At 43.0% G+C, this 16,117-nt stretch overlaps 1 protein-coding gene across 1 annotated transcript in view; it reads left to right on the forward strand.

Annotated features, from left to right (window-relative positions):
- Positions 1 to 16,117, forward strand: part of ano2b (anoctamin 2b) — a 55,722-nt gene that overhangs the window by 3,773 nt on the left and 35,832 nt on the right. Inside the window, exons 3-13 of the mRNA XM_062383309.1 lie at positions 6,713 to 6,811; positions 7,715 to 7,866; positions 7,974 to 8,028; positions 8,112 to 8,163; positions 10,869 to 10,924; positions 11,197 to 11,244; positions 11,962 to 12,026; positions 12,636 to 12,770; positions 13,314 to 13,474; positions 13,808 to 13,890; positions 13,962 to 14,048. Coding sequence (XP_062239293.1) covers positions 6,713 to 6,811; positions 7,715 to 7,866; positions 7,974 to 8,028; positions 8,112 to 8,163; positions 10,869 to 10,924; positions 11,197 to 11,244; positions 11,962 to 12,026; positions 12,636 to 12,770; positions 13,314 to 13,474; positions 13,808 to 13,890; positions 13,962 to 14,048 — 993 coding nt within the window. The remainder of the gene's footprint in view (positions 1 to 6,712; positions 6,812 to 7,714; positions 7,867 to 7,973; positions 8,029 to 8,111; positions 8,164 to 10,868; positions 10,925 to 11,196; positions 11,245 to 11,961; positions 12,027 to 12,635; positions 12,771 to 13,313; positions 13,475 to 13,807; positions 13,891 to 13,961; positions 14,049 to 16,117) is intronic.

The following is a 16,117-nucleotide window of genomic DNA, read 5'->3' on the forward strand; positions in this document are numbered from 1 at the left end:
ACAACCCAAAGGAGTCATTAAGTTAATACTGGTGATCAGTCTTCTTTAGAGCAGGTCCAATCACAGCCAAAGGCACAATTAGGTATCCACCTATGTGTTGTGTAGTTACAGTGCAGAGTATACTTGCACTGATAACATCAACAGATTTTAGGAGGTAGACACATTCATCTGAAACATGTGAACAATTTTCTTAGCCACTAATAAGAGAGATAAGAACATTTTCCCATCAAACTCCTATTACTGGGTAAATTTACTCCCATATAGAGTTGAATTTAGCCAACAACTGAAGTTATCCCTGTGTAAACATATAGGAGTCAGGAGTCTGCACCTCTTTCAGCATTCTATGTGATGGAAGTTTATTCTAATGATCACAAAATACACATTTTTGAGTTCAAGACAGATGGAGGCCACCCATGTGACTTGAGAAATGCAAGATTTAAGCATCTTATAGAAAACCCAATGGGAATGGACACTCTCAATATGTCTTTTCCAGAAACGTTTATTTAGGGTCTGGTATTGACATGAATTTAAGATCTTTAAGTGTTACACTTCAGAGGCTCCGGGTTACATTCCTGACCCCATGGGTATCTGCGTCTAGGGGTCTTACCTTATCTTGAATAAATGATATGCCACCTTTGACGTTTGTAAAGGCAACTTACACGAAAAGGCAAAATTAAGGATAAATAACCGCAGCATATAATGTAAAAAAAAACACTTTTACAAATGTAAATGTAAATAATGTAAAAAAAAACTCAAACAGACATGTTTGAGTTTCCAAAACAACCAAATCTTCTTCAACAAGTGACCACAGAAAAGCTCAATAAAACCCCCCTGCAGCGCGGTCTTAGCAGAACCTCCTTCACACAGTGGGGTTTGACGAACGGCAGAGTTGTGTGTCAGAAGCATCTTGTATCTAAGGGCAACACACGATTCCCAAACCCAAGAAACAGAGAAAAGAAATCAAATGCAATGAGTCATTCAGCCTCGTTCCTTCAGCCACAAACGCTTGAAGAAAAACAAAGGAAACCTTGAGTCGACAATTGCTACAACTACCTTGGATGGATCTGTGCCGGTGTCACACTGTAACGATCATCATCAGAATAGAGCCACGTTGAGACTGTTCCTGCAGCTGAGCCCTAGCACCTACGACAAGCATTGCATCCTATTTTCTCACGGGATATAATTACTTCCTCTCACTTGCGTTGCTAAGTACTTGTTTTCTGCTGTTTGGCTGTCCACTGAGTATGGATCGCCTTTGCTGCTGTTTTCTAAATATGACTTGGTGCGCTCTCCCAGCTACCTTGTTGAGTCCCCGCCGTCAGAGTTTTAAGTTAAGTCCAAACCGAAGTAACGGTTTGCCTTGACCAACTTTTGGCCGAATAAAAGTGGTCTCAATCCAGATCAAACTAAACCATGGTTCCTATAGCCTGCAATGTGAAAACATTTTTGGGACAGTTTTGACCAATTGCAGGACATTGAGACTTCAATAAACCATAGAAAAGGGAGGACACCTCAGTGGTCTCAAGAGTCTAAGTTGTCCAGACTTGCAGGATTGTGATACATTAGTCTTTAAATTATGTGAAACCAAAACTAACCAGATCAAATGTAAACAATGTAACGAAGGCATGAACCTCGGTTTGGATCACGGTCAAGACTTTCAACCCCTATTTCCCTGTGATGTTTCTGTTTCCTGGTGTTACATCTGAGCTGGTGGACTCTAATTCTAAGTTGCCGAAGCCAACACAGCTGGTGACCTCTTTGTAATGATTCCCTAATTTAGCCTTACATGGGTAATTTTATTTTGACATGTACCAATCGCCTTCTCTGTGATTGTGGGTTACGTAGCAACCAGAGTGAGAGTGTGTAGTTCTGTCCCGCTTTGGTTTAATTGTGTGTATGTGCACGTGTGTTTTTGTGTGTGTGTTGTGTGTGTGTGTGTGTTGGTAGTGGGTGCTTGGCAGTATACACAGACTGTGATCACCACGGGCTCACTGCCACAGATTTGTACAAACTTAGTTATTGTTAAAATTCCACTTGTTACCAAACTAACTGCTGCATTTTGGCTCCAACAACGCGAAGAAGAATTTGGCAAAATTAAATGTTGCTGACTTCAGCTGCTTGGTGTGATGATGAGGGAAGAGATGTCTGCAGCTCAAATGAAAGATGATTGTGTTGTACTGATGTGCAAGAATGAGGGTCTGGCGTGTATGTGTATGTGGCTGTGTGTGTGTGTCTATAGTTATTTGGTCAATAGTTCTGAGGACATTTTGGCTGGTTTCCACAAATTCCTATTGCTGTTTGCGATTTATGACTTGGTTTTAGAGTTAGGGTTAGAATTAGGGTAGGGTAAGTTGATTAGTTGGATGGTTGAGGTTAGGGTAAGGGGCTAGGCAATGCATTATGTCAATGAGTGTCCTCACAACAAAAGACAAGTGTGTGTGTTTGTGTCTGTGTGTGTGCTGGCTATCATCCAGTTGGCAGTGTGTATCCCGCAGGCTAGTGTTAATCAGATTGCTGACAGTGTGGCCATGAAGCCTAAACCAGGATGAGATTAGTGGGCTGACTGATAGCTCCTTATCTCGGCTCGTGAATTGAGGGGTAGATTGAATCTGCAGCCAGTAGGAAGAGGAAGCCTTTCATTTCCATATCCTTTGTTTGAATATATGTGTGACAGGTACTCTGACAGAATGATTGACAAATCCATCGGTGCGGAGATAGACGTGGTTGTAGAACCTCCCGGTGATGTTAAGGAACATTGTCTCTTTTTTTGCCTCTGAAAGTAATAAAGTTTGTAGCGAAGGTGTGGGATGATTATGTTATTATTAAGTTTAAACAGTACCAGCCTCTTTATCTGTATGCAAAATTTTCTCTAATTTAAAATAAATTAATTCATGTCACAGGGACATTTCACCAGTTGGATATCAGTGAATTAAATGTGTGGCCAAAGGTTTTAATGGTCACTGAGGCAAACGACTCATTAGGTGGTTCAGGTGAATCTATTGTCTCGTATGATCAGCATCAAAAATTGATGTAGCACATCTGAATGTGACTGCTCCCATTTTGAAAGAGGAATATATGGAAACTGAATAAGTAATGAAGGAGTTTATCACTAAATAAACTAAGTGACAGCTTGGGTAGAGTTGACTGCAGGCCCAATGATCACACACAGACACACACAATCACACACTTGCCCACGCAGACACAAACACACCTGAAAGTGGACAAAATGTTTTTTTCTTAATGATAGTAATTATATAATAATAATTAGAAGTCATTTCTACAGCACACTTCTAAACACAGTTACAGGATTTAAATATGATAACTGTCGGAAATACACACAGAGCAGTGAGCGACCATGTACGGCGCTCAGGGAGCAGATTGCAGTTGGGGGAGTAAGGTGCCTTGCTCAGGGGCACTAGACAGGGTAGGGAGACTCTTGGTTTTTTTGGACAGATCAATCCTGGTTTGTCTTTTGTTGTCTCTCCGTGAAGTCGAACCAGAGACCTTCTCTGCCCATAGTCCAAGTTTCTGCCACTTAAACACATAACTTATGTTATACATGTTCAAGTGTAGATACAAATCAAACCCACAACAATATTTTTCTTTCTGAATATATTGGGACATTGTACTGAGCTACATTCTCCTGTTCACGTCCAACCTGTTTGATTAATTGGATGTGCGAGGATGGGGGGGAGGAAGCCTGGCTTGAATGTCAAACTTGTTGACTGTGCCTGAGGATTATTGAGCTGACCTTCGATCTCTTAGGGACGTCCTCTTGCAGAGCACTTTTAATTAAATCTCAGGGAGATGTTAATTCAAGAAGTGGAGCTCCGACCTGTTAGGGGTTTCGGTCTGTGGGGGCTTAAGGAACAGAGCGAGCTGGATTAAATGTTTCTGTAACACGTACCTTCACTCGAGACCGAGTCCGTCTCTGTCCACACAAATTGCTTGTGCATATTGGATTTTTTAATGCCGGCCCTGCCCATCACATCATGCTTGTAGCATGTACTTATCACTGTGATGAGCCTCCACACATAGAATTAGCCTAAGCTCTTGACAAATATAAAACCTCTTTGAAATAAAGCATCACACTAACATAAAGTATTTTCCCATTGTCCTATTATAATCTGAATATTCTGTGTTATACGAGTTGTATCACAATTCTTTTGTTGTATAGATCGTGGACTGCATTGATATATCGTGCTTTTCAACCACTCAAAGTTCCTCACAGAATAAGTCGGATTCACTCAATCATACAGGGCTTCTATGCACAGCTTACACTGTTTGACGCAGCCATCGGGGCAATTCAGGGTTCAGTGTCTTGCCCAAGGACACTTCAGCACGTAGACTGGAGGAGGGGATCAAACCGCCTCCAATGATTGAGAATGTGCATTTGTGTGTTTCAGCGGTAGCCTGTGTCGACTATAAGAGCAATGCTTACTGTCAGTACAGTATATCCAGGCTGATCCATTCATTAGACCACCTGAGGGTCTGTAGGAGACCCACTAATGTCAGCCCCCCCGTTGTCTTTCAGCAACTTCCACTTATAACAACTAACAGCTTTTTCATGCTGTTTTCCCTCATTGTTTTAAAGGGATAGTTCACAGAAAAATGAAAATTCACTCCCAAACTACTCACTACTATGCCAATGGAGGGGTGGGTGGAGTGTTTGAGTCCACAAAACACTTTCAGAGATAAACGGCATTGCAGCCAAATCCAATCCAATACGGATCCATTGTACTCGCTCTCACTCTGTCACTGTCCCTCTCTCTCCTCACTCTCTCGGTTTTTCACCACTTCACTCTCTACCTGGACATCCCATCACCCAACCGCTCACCCTCTCATACTCAGTACCCCTACTACCCACCCCAAGACGCCCCCGGCTGCGTCCTAGATAACCTCCCACTCACCACCCCGATAGAGATAAAGAGATAATTGGAAATCCCGCCACTAATTAACCTTCCCCAGGCTGATAGGTATTTATATCCTCTGCTTTTTGATGGAGCACTAAGGGGAAGGGAGGGTGAGGAGGAGGAGGAAGGAAAGGAAGGAGGAAGAAATAGAAGGGGGCGACTGAGCTGTTGGGTTAAATATACTGGTGGCAGCAGGTGGAGATGAGAGAGGATGCCTCAGGCTGATTGTAAGGCTACAATCCCAATACATTAGTGATTTTATTGAGTTGACAGATGGCATCAAGTGAAAACAAATCATAGAAACCCACAAGTTTGTCCCATGAGCGCATAAAAAAGAGGTTATTAGGTTATTAGGGGTTAGTGTTCTGGTGGCGTTCTGCTCCACTATGTCCCCGGAAAAGGACAAAGGGCAGCGTGGTGGAAGATAATGAAATATAAGAGGAGTCCGAGTGACAGTTAGTGAGTCAGCCGGTCAGTCAATCAGTCAGTGAAACAGTGGCTAGCGGGTGGCAGAAGGTACAGTAATATATGTGAGGAGGGGGGGGGGGGGGGAGTGAAAGATCTCAGGAGAGTAGGAGTCGAGGGAGGAGAAAGAGAATCGTTTCAGGTTTCCGTGGGTTGCCGGTGCCACCTTTATCTTTCCACCCCCCCCTCCCCTCTCTTACAGAAGCTGGGGGGGGGGGTCTGAGAAGGGTAAGGTTACCTGGCTGTTGCCTCCCGCTGCCTCTTCTCTCTTTCATTTCTGCTCACACTCACAGTGCAGGCCGGCCCTGTAATGGCTGCTGCTGCTGTGGATAATTTCGCTGCTGCACAATTCCTGTTGATTAATTTATCCATATTCAGTCGCAGAGGGACAGATGAGGTGCTGTCGGTGCACTAAAATGCAGAACTCAATCACATTCCTCTAGGTGATTTGCGAAACCGGCAATTATCAAATTTAGCAAATGCATCTTAACATTAAATAATAATTACTGCGTGGGCGCTGGACATTGATTCATTAGCAGAACGAGCTGGGTGACTCAGAATTTGATGTTACTTATGATAAATACATTTGAACAAAAAAAAGACCCAAACATTGTCGGGAACAGGCTGCAGCAACAAAAGCAGTGAGGAAAACAGCCCGGGGCTTCGCCGACAGACCAAAGCCTGCATCCATCTTTAATAACGACCAGAGTGATGCTGCTGGCGAGTCTGGTTAGCCAATCTGATTCACCGGGTCAGGACAGGGGAGCGGCTGTGCCTGGCTTGAAATGAAAGCATGACTCGCAGAGCTGAGTAATGTGAAATGTGGAGTTGCGGCTCCCAGAGGCCGACACTGAGATGTGGAGGTAAAAGCAGCAGAGAGGCAGTTGACTGTGGTGAAGTGTAGATCACACACAGGTCTCTCCTGCTGCAACAGAGTGTGTCAGTTATATTGAATTGCAAAGCAGCACCAGCAGATGGTCCGGTAGGATGGTTTTATAAAGCAGGTAGTTTCAGCCTTTAGCAAATTGCTAAGATAATTCACAAAACATTAAATTTACTGTGCACAAATCACTTTTTAAGTAGAAAACTTTAGCCCACAAACTCTACAGTACCTGAACATAGGAAATAGAACAACATAATGAGTAAAATGTACATTGTTAACGCTGTCAGCCATACTTAAGGAAGGGATGTAACTGAGTGTCTTGTGTTTTATTGTGGGTCAAGAAATAAGGATGCACCACTTGCAGTGCGACCCACTACATCTGATCACATGTCTGCGTAGACCTGCTCTTTTCTGTTCGAGTCCTTAACATGACGTTTTGTTTCTTTTCCAGTTTAAGGCCCACGGCCCCAGCTTCACTCGTCTCCATGCACCCTGGCCAGTGCTCTGTCGAGAGGCAGAGTTCCTCAAGATTAAGGTCCCCACTAAAACGGTAAAATCAATACCCATCATAATCAATCCAGATTATGCCAGTGGACACTGACATTGACTTTTTGGGTTCATGTGCAGTAATGTTTTTTTCGTATATTCTGCAGCGCTAGTAGAATTTTATTAGAGGAATATCATTTAGGGAGACATATTATGGGTTTTCAGTTTTTCTTTCCTCTAGTGTATGATATAGTTTTTTTCGTGTTAGTCAGACTTAAAAAGAAAAACAAAGTCTGCTGTGAAGGGAGCTTCTTATCTCAACAGAAAACAATAAAGTCCCGAAACGCTTCCTTAGTAGTCCGATTGATAATTCCACAACATTGTGAGGTCATGTGACGTCATTATGCACGCCTAGTAGCTCGTCTGACACGTACCCTAACAAACCTATAGCGAGGGCGGAGGTTAACATTTCCGACGTCCTCTGGAAGCAGCTAACCAATCATAACAGAACAGGCCAGCTAGCCAATCAGAACAGACTGGGTTTTATTTGGTGGGGGGCTTAAAGAGATAGGAGCTAAAACTAGCGTTTCATACAGAGGCTGAAAAGAGGAGCAGCAATGTACATATGAGGCAGGAGTTTTCTTTTCTTAACAACTTTTCAACTAATTACAATTAATTAAGTATAATATGTCTCCTTTAAGATGAAGAGTGGGACTCCTTCATAGAACTGCCAATACAGATAGACCAAGACTGCAAAAGATTAGGTGATGTGTATTGTGGGTGGCTCACTTCATAGTAATACTAATACTGAATTTGGGTTTTACATCTACAAGGCACCTCAATCTTGAAAAAATCTACATGTTGGCAGAACATTAAGATCCTTTGGACCCAAAATATGAGCTTCTAACCTGTGTAATAAGTTGACCTGTTGTGTTGTTATTGACTTATACGCTGTGTGTTTCACCAGAGCTATGAACTTAAAGAGGAAAGTGGGTTTGGGTCCAGTATGAGCAACGTGTGGAGGAAACTGAATAAACCTTTTCAGCCCAAGGTCCCCAATCCAGACAACGGACGCACCAAATTTCTCTCGCACTGCTTCTCCAGGGACAAACTCAACCTGTGAGACTCCCACACACACACACACACACACACAAACACACACTTGCAGATTTTAGTGTTGGCATAGAGCTTGCACTTAACAGCTGTGTTGGTTGTGTTTCTTTCAGGTACAACATCACATCTAAAGACACGTTTTTTGACAATGCAACGAGGGGCCGAGTTGTAAGTGTGCATTTATATTTTCATCTACTTCTCCAATGTGTTGTAATGGTTCAGAACTGGTTTATATCTCACATCTTCCTCAGGTGTACGAGATCCTGAGACGGACGGTGTGTGTACGAACCTGTCAAACCATAGGTGAGGACAACTCCATAGACATTGTGTGTAGGAGGATGTTAAAATTATGTTCCAGCCCTTTATTCTTCATGTTAATCTGAACACTTTGAGCTTGGACATAACTAAATTAGTGATATTTGTTGGACTGGATGTAATATGCCTGCCACAGGCATAAAGCTTTGAGAGAGGTCAATGATCTTTCCATTATGCTTTTAAAAGTAGTGATAATCAATGGCTTCAGTCATTTAGACAGCGACAAGTTCTTCTCTGATCCCTCCCATCCCCTGGAAGTGGGGCTGACTGTAACTGCTGTGTAAAAATAGCAGGGATCAAGAAGAATCAACTGATGGAGTCTTGAATAGCGGCATTAAAACGCTTGTTGGCAGTCGGTTGTTTTGGTCTAATTAAAGGTTTCATGAGCCTTTGTAGTGGATGTGTCATGAACATTGATTGCTTTGGCTGTTTCCAAAACATGTTAGAAAATTAGAATCCAAGCAACAACTACATTTCACTCAGTAGAGTTCCTACCTCCACCAGGGCCCTACAAAGGTCTTATGAAACCACATTTAAGTTCACTAGCTCCAGATTTTTATTTGCTCACACATAAATATCGGTCCCCTAAACATACCATATTTTGGGGTCATGCACCACTGCTCCGGTTGAGTCGATTTTGAGTAATCCTGCTAACTTGGAAGAAAACAACAAAGCAGAAACCAGATCCTTACTTCCTTACTTGGCGGAGGTAATTTATTCTGGGTGAACAACTGCAGGTGAGGTGTCAGACGACATCGACACCTGCTGTGAGTTCAGTGGTGAGGTGAACTGTAGTAAAGTGGAGTTCAGCTGGTGACCCGAACAAGGAGCGCAGTGATTGGATAATTGGATGAGGGCGAGCAGCATTTTTAACCCCAATTTGTTTGGTGACCTTGTTCCCATTTGGCGGATCCCGTAAATTAACACTAACTCGACATCCATTGGGACGATTAAAGTCTACCCTGACCTCAGTAGTGGTGTCAGTTGTGTAAGACGTTTGTGAATAAACATAAACACTTTCTACTGGAAGTCTGTGACAGACCAATGGACTTCCTTTGGGGATTTTTCTAAATTAACTTCAAGTCATAAAGCCGTCTGTGCATGAAAATTAAGTCAGGCCGCATATAGAAACACCCAGTTCGTTTCTAGAGCCCACCATATGTCTAGTTGGCTCACTAATCACAGCAGAAGGTCTCAGCCAGCGGGTACCGATGGAGCTGCAGGGGAGACAGGCGACACAAGATAGAGATGCATCTCTTTAACCTCTATTTTCTTGTCCCTCCTTAGATTTGGTGTCTCTCTCTAACTGACACGCACACACCTGCACCAAACACACACACGCACACGCAAGTCTCTCTATAGTGAGGAAACTCATTGCCATAATGCATTCCCTAGCCCCCTAACCTAACCTTAACCACACAGCTAAATGCCTAACCATAGTTACCCTAACCTTAACCTAACCCTAATGATAACCCTATAACAGGGTCCTAACCTTGAAACAGCCCATTCACAATGATGGTATTGAACCAAAATTGGCCCTCATAATTATAGAAAGACATGAGCGCGCACACACACACACACACACACACACACACACTCCTTGTGTCTCCGCTCCTCGCCTCCACCTCCCGTACAAGTGGGTCACACTTCCTGGGTCAGGCTGAGACTGAAGCCTCTGAGAGTTGTGGTTGTTTCTAGCTGGTCGAGTGAGCGTCCGTGCACTGGCATGTGCGTGTGTGAGTCTGAGTTGAGGTTCATTAATAGCACAGCAAGTCACTGCAGAGTTCCCGATGAATTAATTGATTCATTACTCTGATGAAAGAGCCAGTTGCGTGTGCCAGGTCATCTGATGTGTCGATGTCTGCGCCGCCCTTCACAGGCCAGGACACCACTTCCCACATGACATTTTCCAAAGACTAAAAGTGGCACCTGAACTGGTCCCAGTCTTCCTGACCCTGTATTAAAACAGTACAAGCTGCAGGATGCTTCACACATACAGTACATGTGTGGCTGATGTGCAAATACCAGTCAATATGCTTTCTGAAATTTAACCTCCATGACCTGTTTGAATATAAGACCATCATCCAAATCCACTTAGCTGAAATGACCTTGAGAAAAGACATTTAATCTGATCTCTAAAGGAGCTCCTCTAAAAGTCGATAAAACATGACAACAGAAGTCCAGTACCACATGATGCTTTTGTCTGACTTCATGTTGCTGTCATGATGACATCATTCCTATGAGCATTAATCTTTTGTTGATCTTTAAAAGCTTTAGATCCTAACTGTACTTGAAATACAAAATTTTAAATTATTGACCGTATGATGATAATATGATCCTGATGTCTGAAGTAATCATTTTCTGTTTATGCATCACATTTTTTGTCGACCTTGTCCATCAGCTCCATTAGTTAATCTTCCCACCTAGGTTAAAATACAGGCACTTATCATACTGCATACTCTCTCTCTTTCTCTCTCTCACACACACACACACACAAGGGCAATAACAATATCCGGTTCAGGCTCAGGGTAAATATCTGCATATCTTCTTCCCAGAGGAAATGGTTCATGATCCACATAAATTGTACAATAGAGATTTGTTGATTACTCTTGTTGTAGAAAATCACTTCAGAGGGAAGTTCTAATGTTCTCCGGCTGTTTTCTTACGACTCTGCACTCTCTCTTCTTTTCCAGGCATCAGCACATTGATAGCTAAATGCGTGTATGATGCTGCCTTCCCTCTTCACGACGTAAGTGTGAGCTCTGAAATTCCAGTGAGATGCCGGTTGGTTTTAGTTTCTGTCACTTTCTCTGAATAATCCCAACTTCGTTAGCTTTTCAGTTCAGTTCCCTCTTTCACGTATGGTTTTGAGTTTGTGCAGGCTCCTCTGAAACAAACTGAAACCAATGAAAGTCAGAAATTCAAAGTTTGTCCTCAGGGCATTTTTGGTAAATTTGATTCGTCACACATCCCCTGTCTGTTGAGGGATTTGTATTTTAATGAAAGTTTGTGTTTCCTCAGGGGGACTACACGGCCGTCGAAAACATGGAGGAGAGGAATGACCGACAGGTACATCGCCTCCTCTGTCTTTTTTCTTCCTCCTCACCACTCATCTTTTTAAAGAACAACTATAAAACAACTTGATAATGTGAAACACTTCTAGAGCCACTCTTCTTATCTAAGACTTTTAAATGTCCAATAGCCTTTTTGAATCACCTTCATCTCCATCCTCTACTTTCTCTGTTCCTTTCTCAGACTGTTCCTCCTTCCCATCTGCCTAAGCAAGTCACAGATTGAGGATTAAGTTGAATAAACATTACTCTGAAGCAGATCTGCTGCTCCGAGCCTGGAAAAAATACAAAGTCAATGCCTGCGTGGCTCTGATTTTGGAGAAAAGACCAAGATAAACAATGACTTCTGTTCAAAATATGAATAAAAAAATTGAAACAGCAACTTCTTCTTTATCCATTGTCATTATAATTACAATAATGTTTTGGACTGTAAATATTTTATTGTATATTCTTTCAGCCTCAGCAAGGCCAAGAAAGACGGGTGTATTTAAAAAGCATCATTAAGACACAAGTGTTTCACAGAGGCGTGGAATCACATATCATTATTATACTTTATAATATTTGATCTGGCTTTAGATCTGGTTTAACTCGACCGATCTGCCTCCACATCGGCTCTGCCCCTGAGGGTCGTTGGTTCATTTTCAGCTTTCTACAACTGGTAAACTCCCAACCCGACACCACACTGACCCAGTCTCTGTCTTCTGTCTGTTGTCAGGTCCTGCATGATGAGTGGGCCAGATACTCAGCCTTCTACAAGTACCAGCCCATTGATCTGGTCAGGTAACTATGAAATATGGAATGGGCGCTCTCATATCTCATCGACAACAGCTAAAGTCACAGTGGTTTCTGTTGCTCACTCACATGTACGACATGACCCACATATCAATAACCAGCTCAGGGCAACAGATCCAGACATTTGTATTGATAAAAAAACTCATTCCACATTTTGGCACAACTTGTATATCGAGTCTAGATTTCAGCCGAAGCTAAAATGAGGATTCAGTCACATCAAGTCAATATTTAAGTTGATACGATTTTTAGGGCATTCACCATAACTTTTAAAATATGGTCCACTTCTTCACTCACCTTATGTTTGGTAAGTTTGCAGCTTCACTCTAGAATCCATGTTTGCTCAGGTCTGTTAATAGGACAGGAGGCAGACATGTTCATACACCTGGGTTAGGGTTAGTGGTTAGATTAAGATCTTAAGACAATTAATTAATCTCCAGATAAGGCATTAGCAGTGCTCTGACTCTATTCTAGGATCAAATAGAGCATACGGATTCTCACACCTGCGTTACGTATTGCTTAATACTTTACAGTCTGCTCTGCCATGACCTGGAATGGCCCTTGTCACTTTCACTTACCCTCGACCTCTGACCCCCACAGGAAGTACTTCGGGGAGAAGATCGGACTCTACTTCGCGTGGCTCGGCGTTTACACTCAGCTGCTCATACCGGCCTCCATAGTGGGGATCATTGTGTTTGGTTACGGGGTGGCGACTGTGGATACTAACATACCCAGGTCTGTGCCCTTTGTACACACACACACACACACACACGCGCGCGCTTTAAATCCACTAAGTTTTATTGCAAACTGTAGTGCAGCCTCAGTCGTGGAAGAAAATCCACAATTCTAATTGATGAAGGCAAAATACCAACACTAGAAGGAAGTTTCTTCCCACCACCATGTTAATGTATGCACACACTAAACAGGGATTGCCCAGATACCTGCTGTATCTGGCTTTAGTCAGAGTTGTGTGGGAGGAACACAGAAGGTACAGCTGGCAGCGTGTGTGTGTGTGTGCGTGTAGCTGTGTGTGTGTAACTGTGTGTTTGTGTGTGTCCTGAAGATAATTTAGCCCACAGTTGCTGTGAATACTATGAGGGATGCATGGTGGTTATGTTTTAAAGTTCCATTCATTCCTCATGGTAAAATCGAACAGACACAAGGATCTTTGGGTCTTTTGACATTTCACGTACTGTCGTCAGTTCTTAAGTACCATGGCATTAAAGGGGGTTACTTCCAGGTGCTCTGTGACTAAAGATTTGTCTCTCCCCCCCTCAGCCTGGAGATGTGTGATGAGCGTCTCAATTTCACCATGTGTCCTCTGTGTGATGGAGCATGTGACTTCTGGCAGCTGAGCACCGCCTGCAGCACTGCCCGAGCGTCGCACCTCTTCGACAACCCGGCCACTGTCTTCTTCGCCATCTTCATGTCTCTGTGGGGTGAGGGTTTGTATTTGTGTTTGTGTGTGTGTGTGTGTGTGTGTTGCTCATTAATACCTGATTACCTCCATAACATAAAGAGGAATTTGAGGGTAAGGCAGAAAATACTAATAATTTTTCTTTTCACGTTTTGCCTTTGCCAGAAATATTGTGTTATGTGGAAAATAAACTTTCCATGCTGTGAAGTACATGCTCTCAGAACATGAATGGGGTCTGTATCTAAAGATAATACTAATCCTACAATCAACTATTTTATGTGTGCGTGTGTGCGTGTGTGTGTGTTTGTGTTTGTGTTTGTGTTTGTGTTTGTGTTTTTTGTTTGTGTGTGTTTAGCTGTGTTGTTCCTGGAGCACTGGAAGCGTCGTCAGATCAGTTTGAGCTTCAGCTGGGATCTGACAGGCATCGAGGAGGAGGAGGTATGTTCTGTACAAATACACACACACACACACTATTCACACATTTAACTCCTCCTCTGGTTTCCAATCAGGAACATCCCAGGCCAAAATACGAGACCGTCCTTCTTCAGAAGAGACAGAGGAAGCAGAAAAACAAGAAACAGAAGAAAAAGAGTGAGGTAGGGAAGATCAACAACCTCCATCATTTAAGTGCCAAAAACTACATTTCTCATAAAACCCACAAACTGATAGATTTTTGCAAAGTAAATCCCATAGTTTGTGTCATAAAACAAGAAGGAAATATGGATTCTATTCTCAGAGCTCAACCTGACACATATCGTTTCATGATAACAAATCATCACACTTGAATAGCATCAGGTCAAGTGACATACAATTCATTCCCATGATGTCTCATTATTACATAAGTGTGCGCTCATTGCCACTACACTGTACCATGTTAAAAAAAGTCAGCGGTTGATGATGAAGCTTTTTCCCTCAGTCTCCACTGTTGATTCCCATTGATCCTGATCACAGTTTTTGATGACAGAAATAGGCGTTAACACGCATTAGTGTGATAATCTAATGACCGGGAACGATCTAGATTCCTGCTGTAAATTGGGTCAATCACATTGAGTCCTGTTGGCCCACATACACTTTGCTGTGGTGACAGATGGCTGCCTGCCACAGCCCTTGGTGAGAGAACTAACTCACGTCTTTTTTTCACCATCTGAAAACCTGATGTTGGTTTTATTTAAGTTGTGGGGAACATGTGGAAAGAAAAAAAGCAGCTATCGGCACTCCCACAGGGGATACACGATATACACAGTTATGACAGAGCCACTGGGAATCATCTCATCTAATTTGCTTTGCGCTGGGCGCTTCCTCCTCCTCCTCCAGTTGTTACAGTCATAGAATGTGAAATATGTTTGGTGAAAAGCTCAGACATGTTGAAATGTTCAGAGAATGAAGAGTGGGCTGTGGTGGTCGACTGCACTCAATCAGTAAGGTTGGCTTTTTCTGTTTAAAAAATGTCAAATATGCTTGTTTGAGATACAAGGTTGTGCATGGGCTTACCCCACCCCCTTTAAATGATTTCATCAGACAGAAGGCTGTGATTGGTATTGGCACCAGGGTCACAACTATGGGGGCGGCTGTGAGGGCCCAAATAGGCGCACCGCATTTGGACAGACTGTGCTGGCAGTAAAGGGGAGTAAATACTGGAATTACCTACCACTTGCAATAAGGGAGTGCTCTGCATATCTCACCTTTAAGAACCATCTTAAACGATGGCATAAGGCAAACCCCAACTGCGATCACTTGTAACGGGATACATTAAATGCTGTGTTTTGTATTGTTACCTGTTTGGGGGCTTCAGATGTAAGATAGCATTCTTACTAGAGTCTAGTTACTTTGTCCACATCAAATCAATGAATAAACATAAAAATGTGCTCTCTCCTAGCTTTAAAGGTCCACTGCAAAATAGGGCTCTTCATGCCCGTCTTGTTTGGTCCGCAACTCAGTCCAGATTGTTTGCGGCTCGATAACACGTCTTTCCAGGAAGTTGACACACAATAATATAGGAGAAGAAGTAACAAAAAGCAAAAGGACTGATCTCTCCAGGACGGGAGTTGCCTAGACTCACAGGGTTACTTTCAGGTTTCCCCTCTCGGGATGTTTGAATGATGAGGACATTCACTGGCATTCAAACTAGTGTTGAGTAATGTGCCCACATAACAGTTCTGTCAGTAATACCTTGATAATGTTACAGTGGCAGGGAAATGTTACAAAGTGAACCTTGTTTTAAAACACCCATATCCATAACATGAATTCATAACATAGTTTATTTTTTTGTACGATTATCTGTGAATGTCTGTACCTGTGAGTTGGTGTGTGTGTGTGTGTGTGTGTGTCTCTGTGTGTTTGTGTGTGTGTGTGTAATGTGTTCCTCTGTCTTGCAGCCAGACAAGCAGGAGGAAGGGACAGTGACAGGGAAGGACAGATGGAGACAAAAACTAATGTCTACCATGGCTGCAGGAATACCGGTAACCCCTCCTCTCCTCTCCTCTCCTCTCCTCTCCTCTCCTCTCCTCTCCTCTCCTCTCCTCTCCTCTCCTCTCCTCTCCTCTCCTCTCCTCTCCTCTCCTTCTCCTTCTCCTCCTGGTCTCTACTCCCTCTTCTCCTTCTTTTCAGCTTTCTTCTCTTCCCACTCTTCCTATTTCTGTTTCCTCTGTTTTCCGCTCCTGCAGGC

This window comes from Platichthys flesus, chromosome 23, assembly GCF_949316205.1.
Source record: "Platichthys flesus chromosome 23, fPlaFle2.1, whole genome shotgun sequence".
Classification (NCBI taxonomy): domain Eukaryota; kingdom Metazoa; phylum Chordata; class Actinopteri; order Pleuronectiformes; family Pleuronectidae; genus Platichthys; species Platichthys flesus.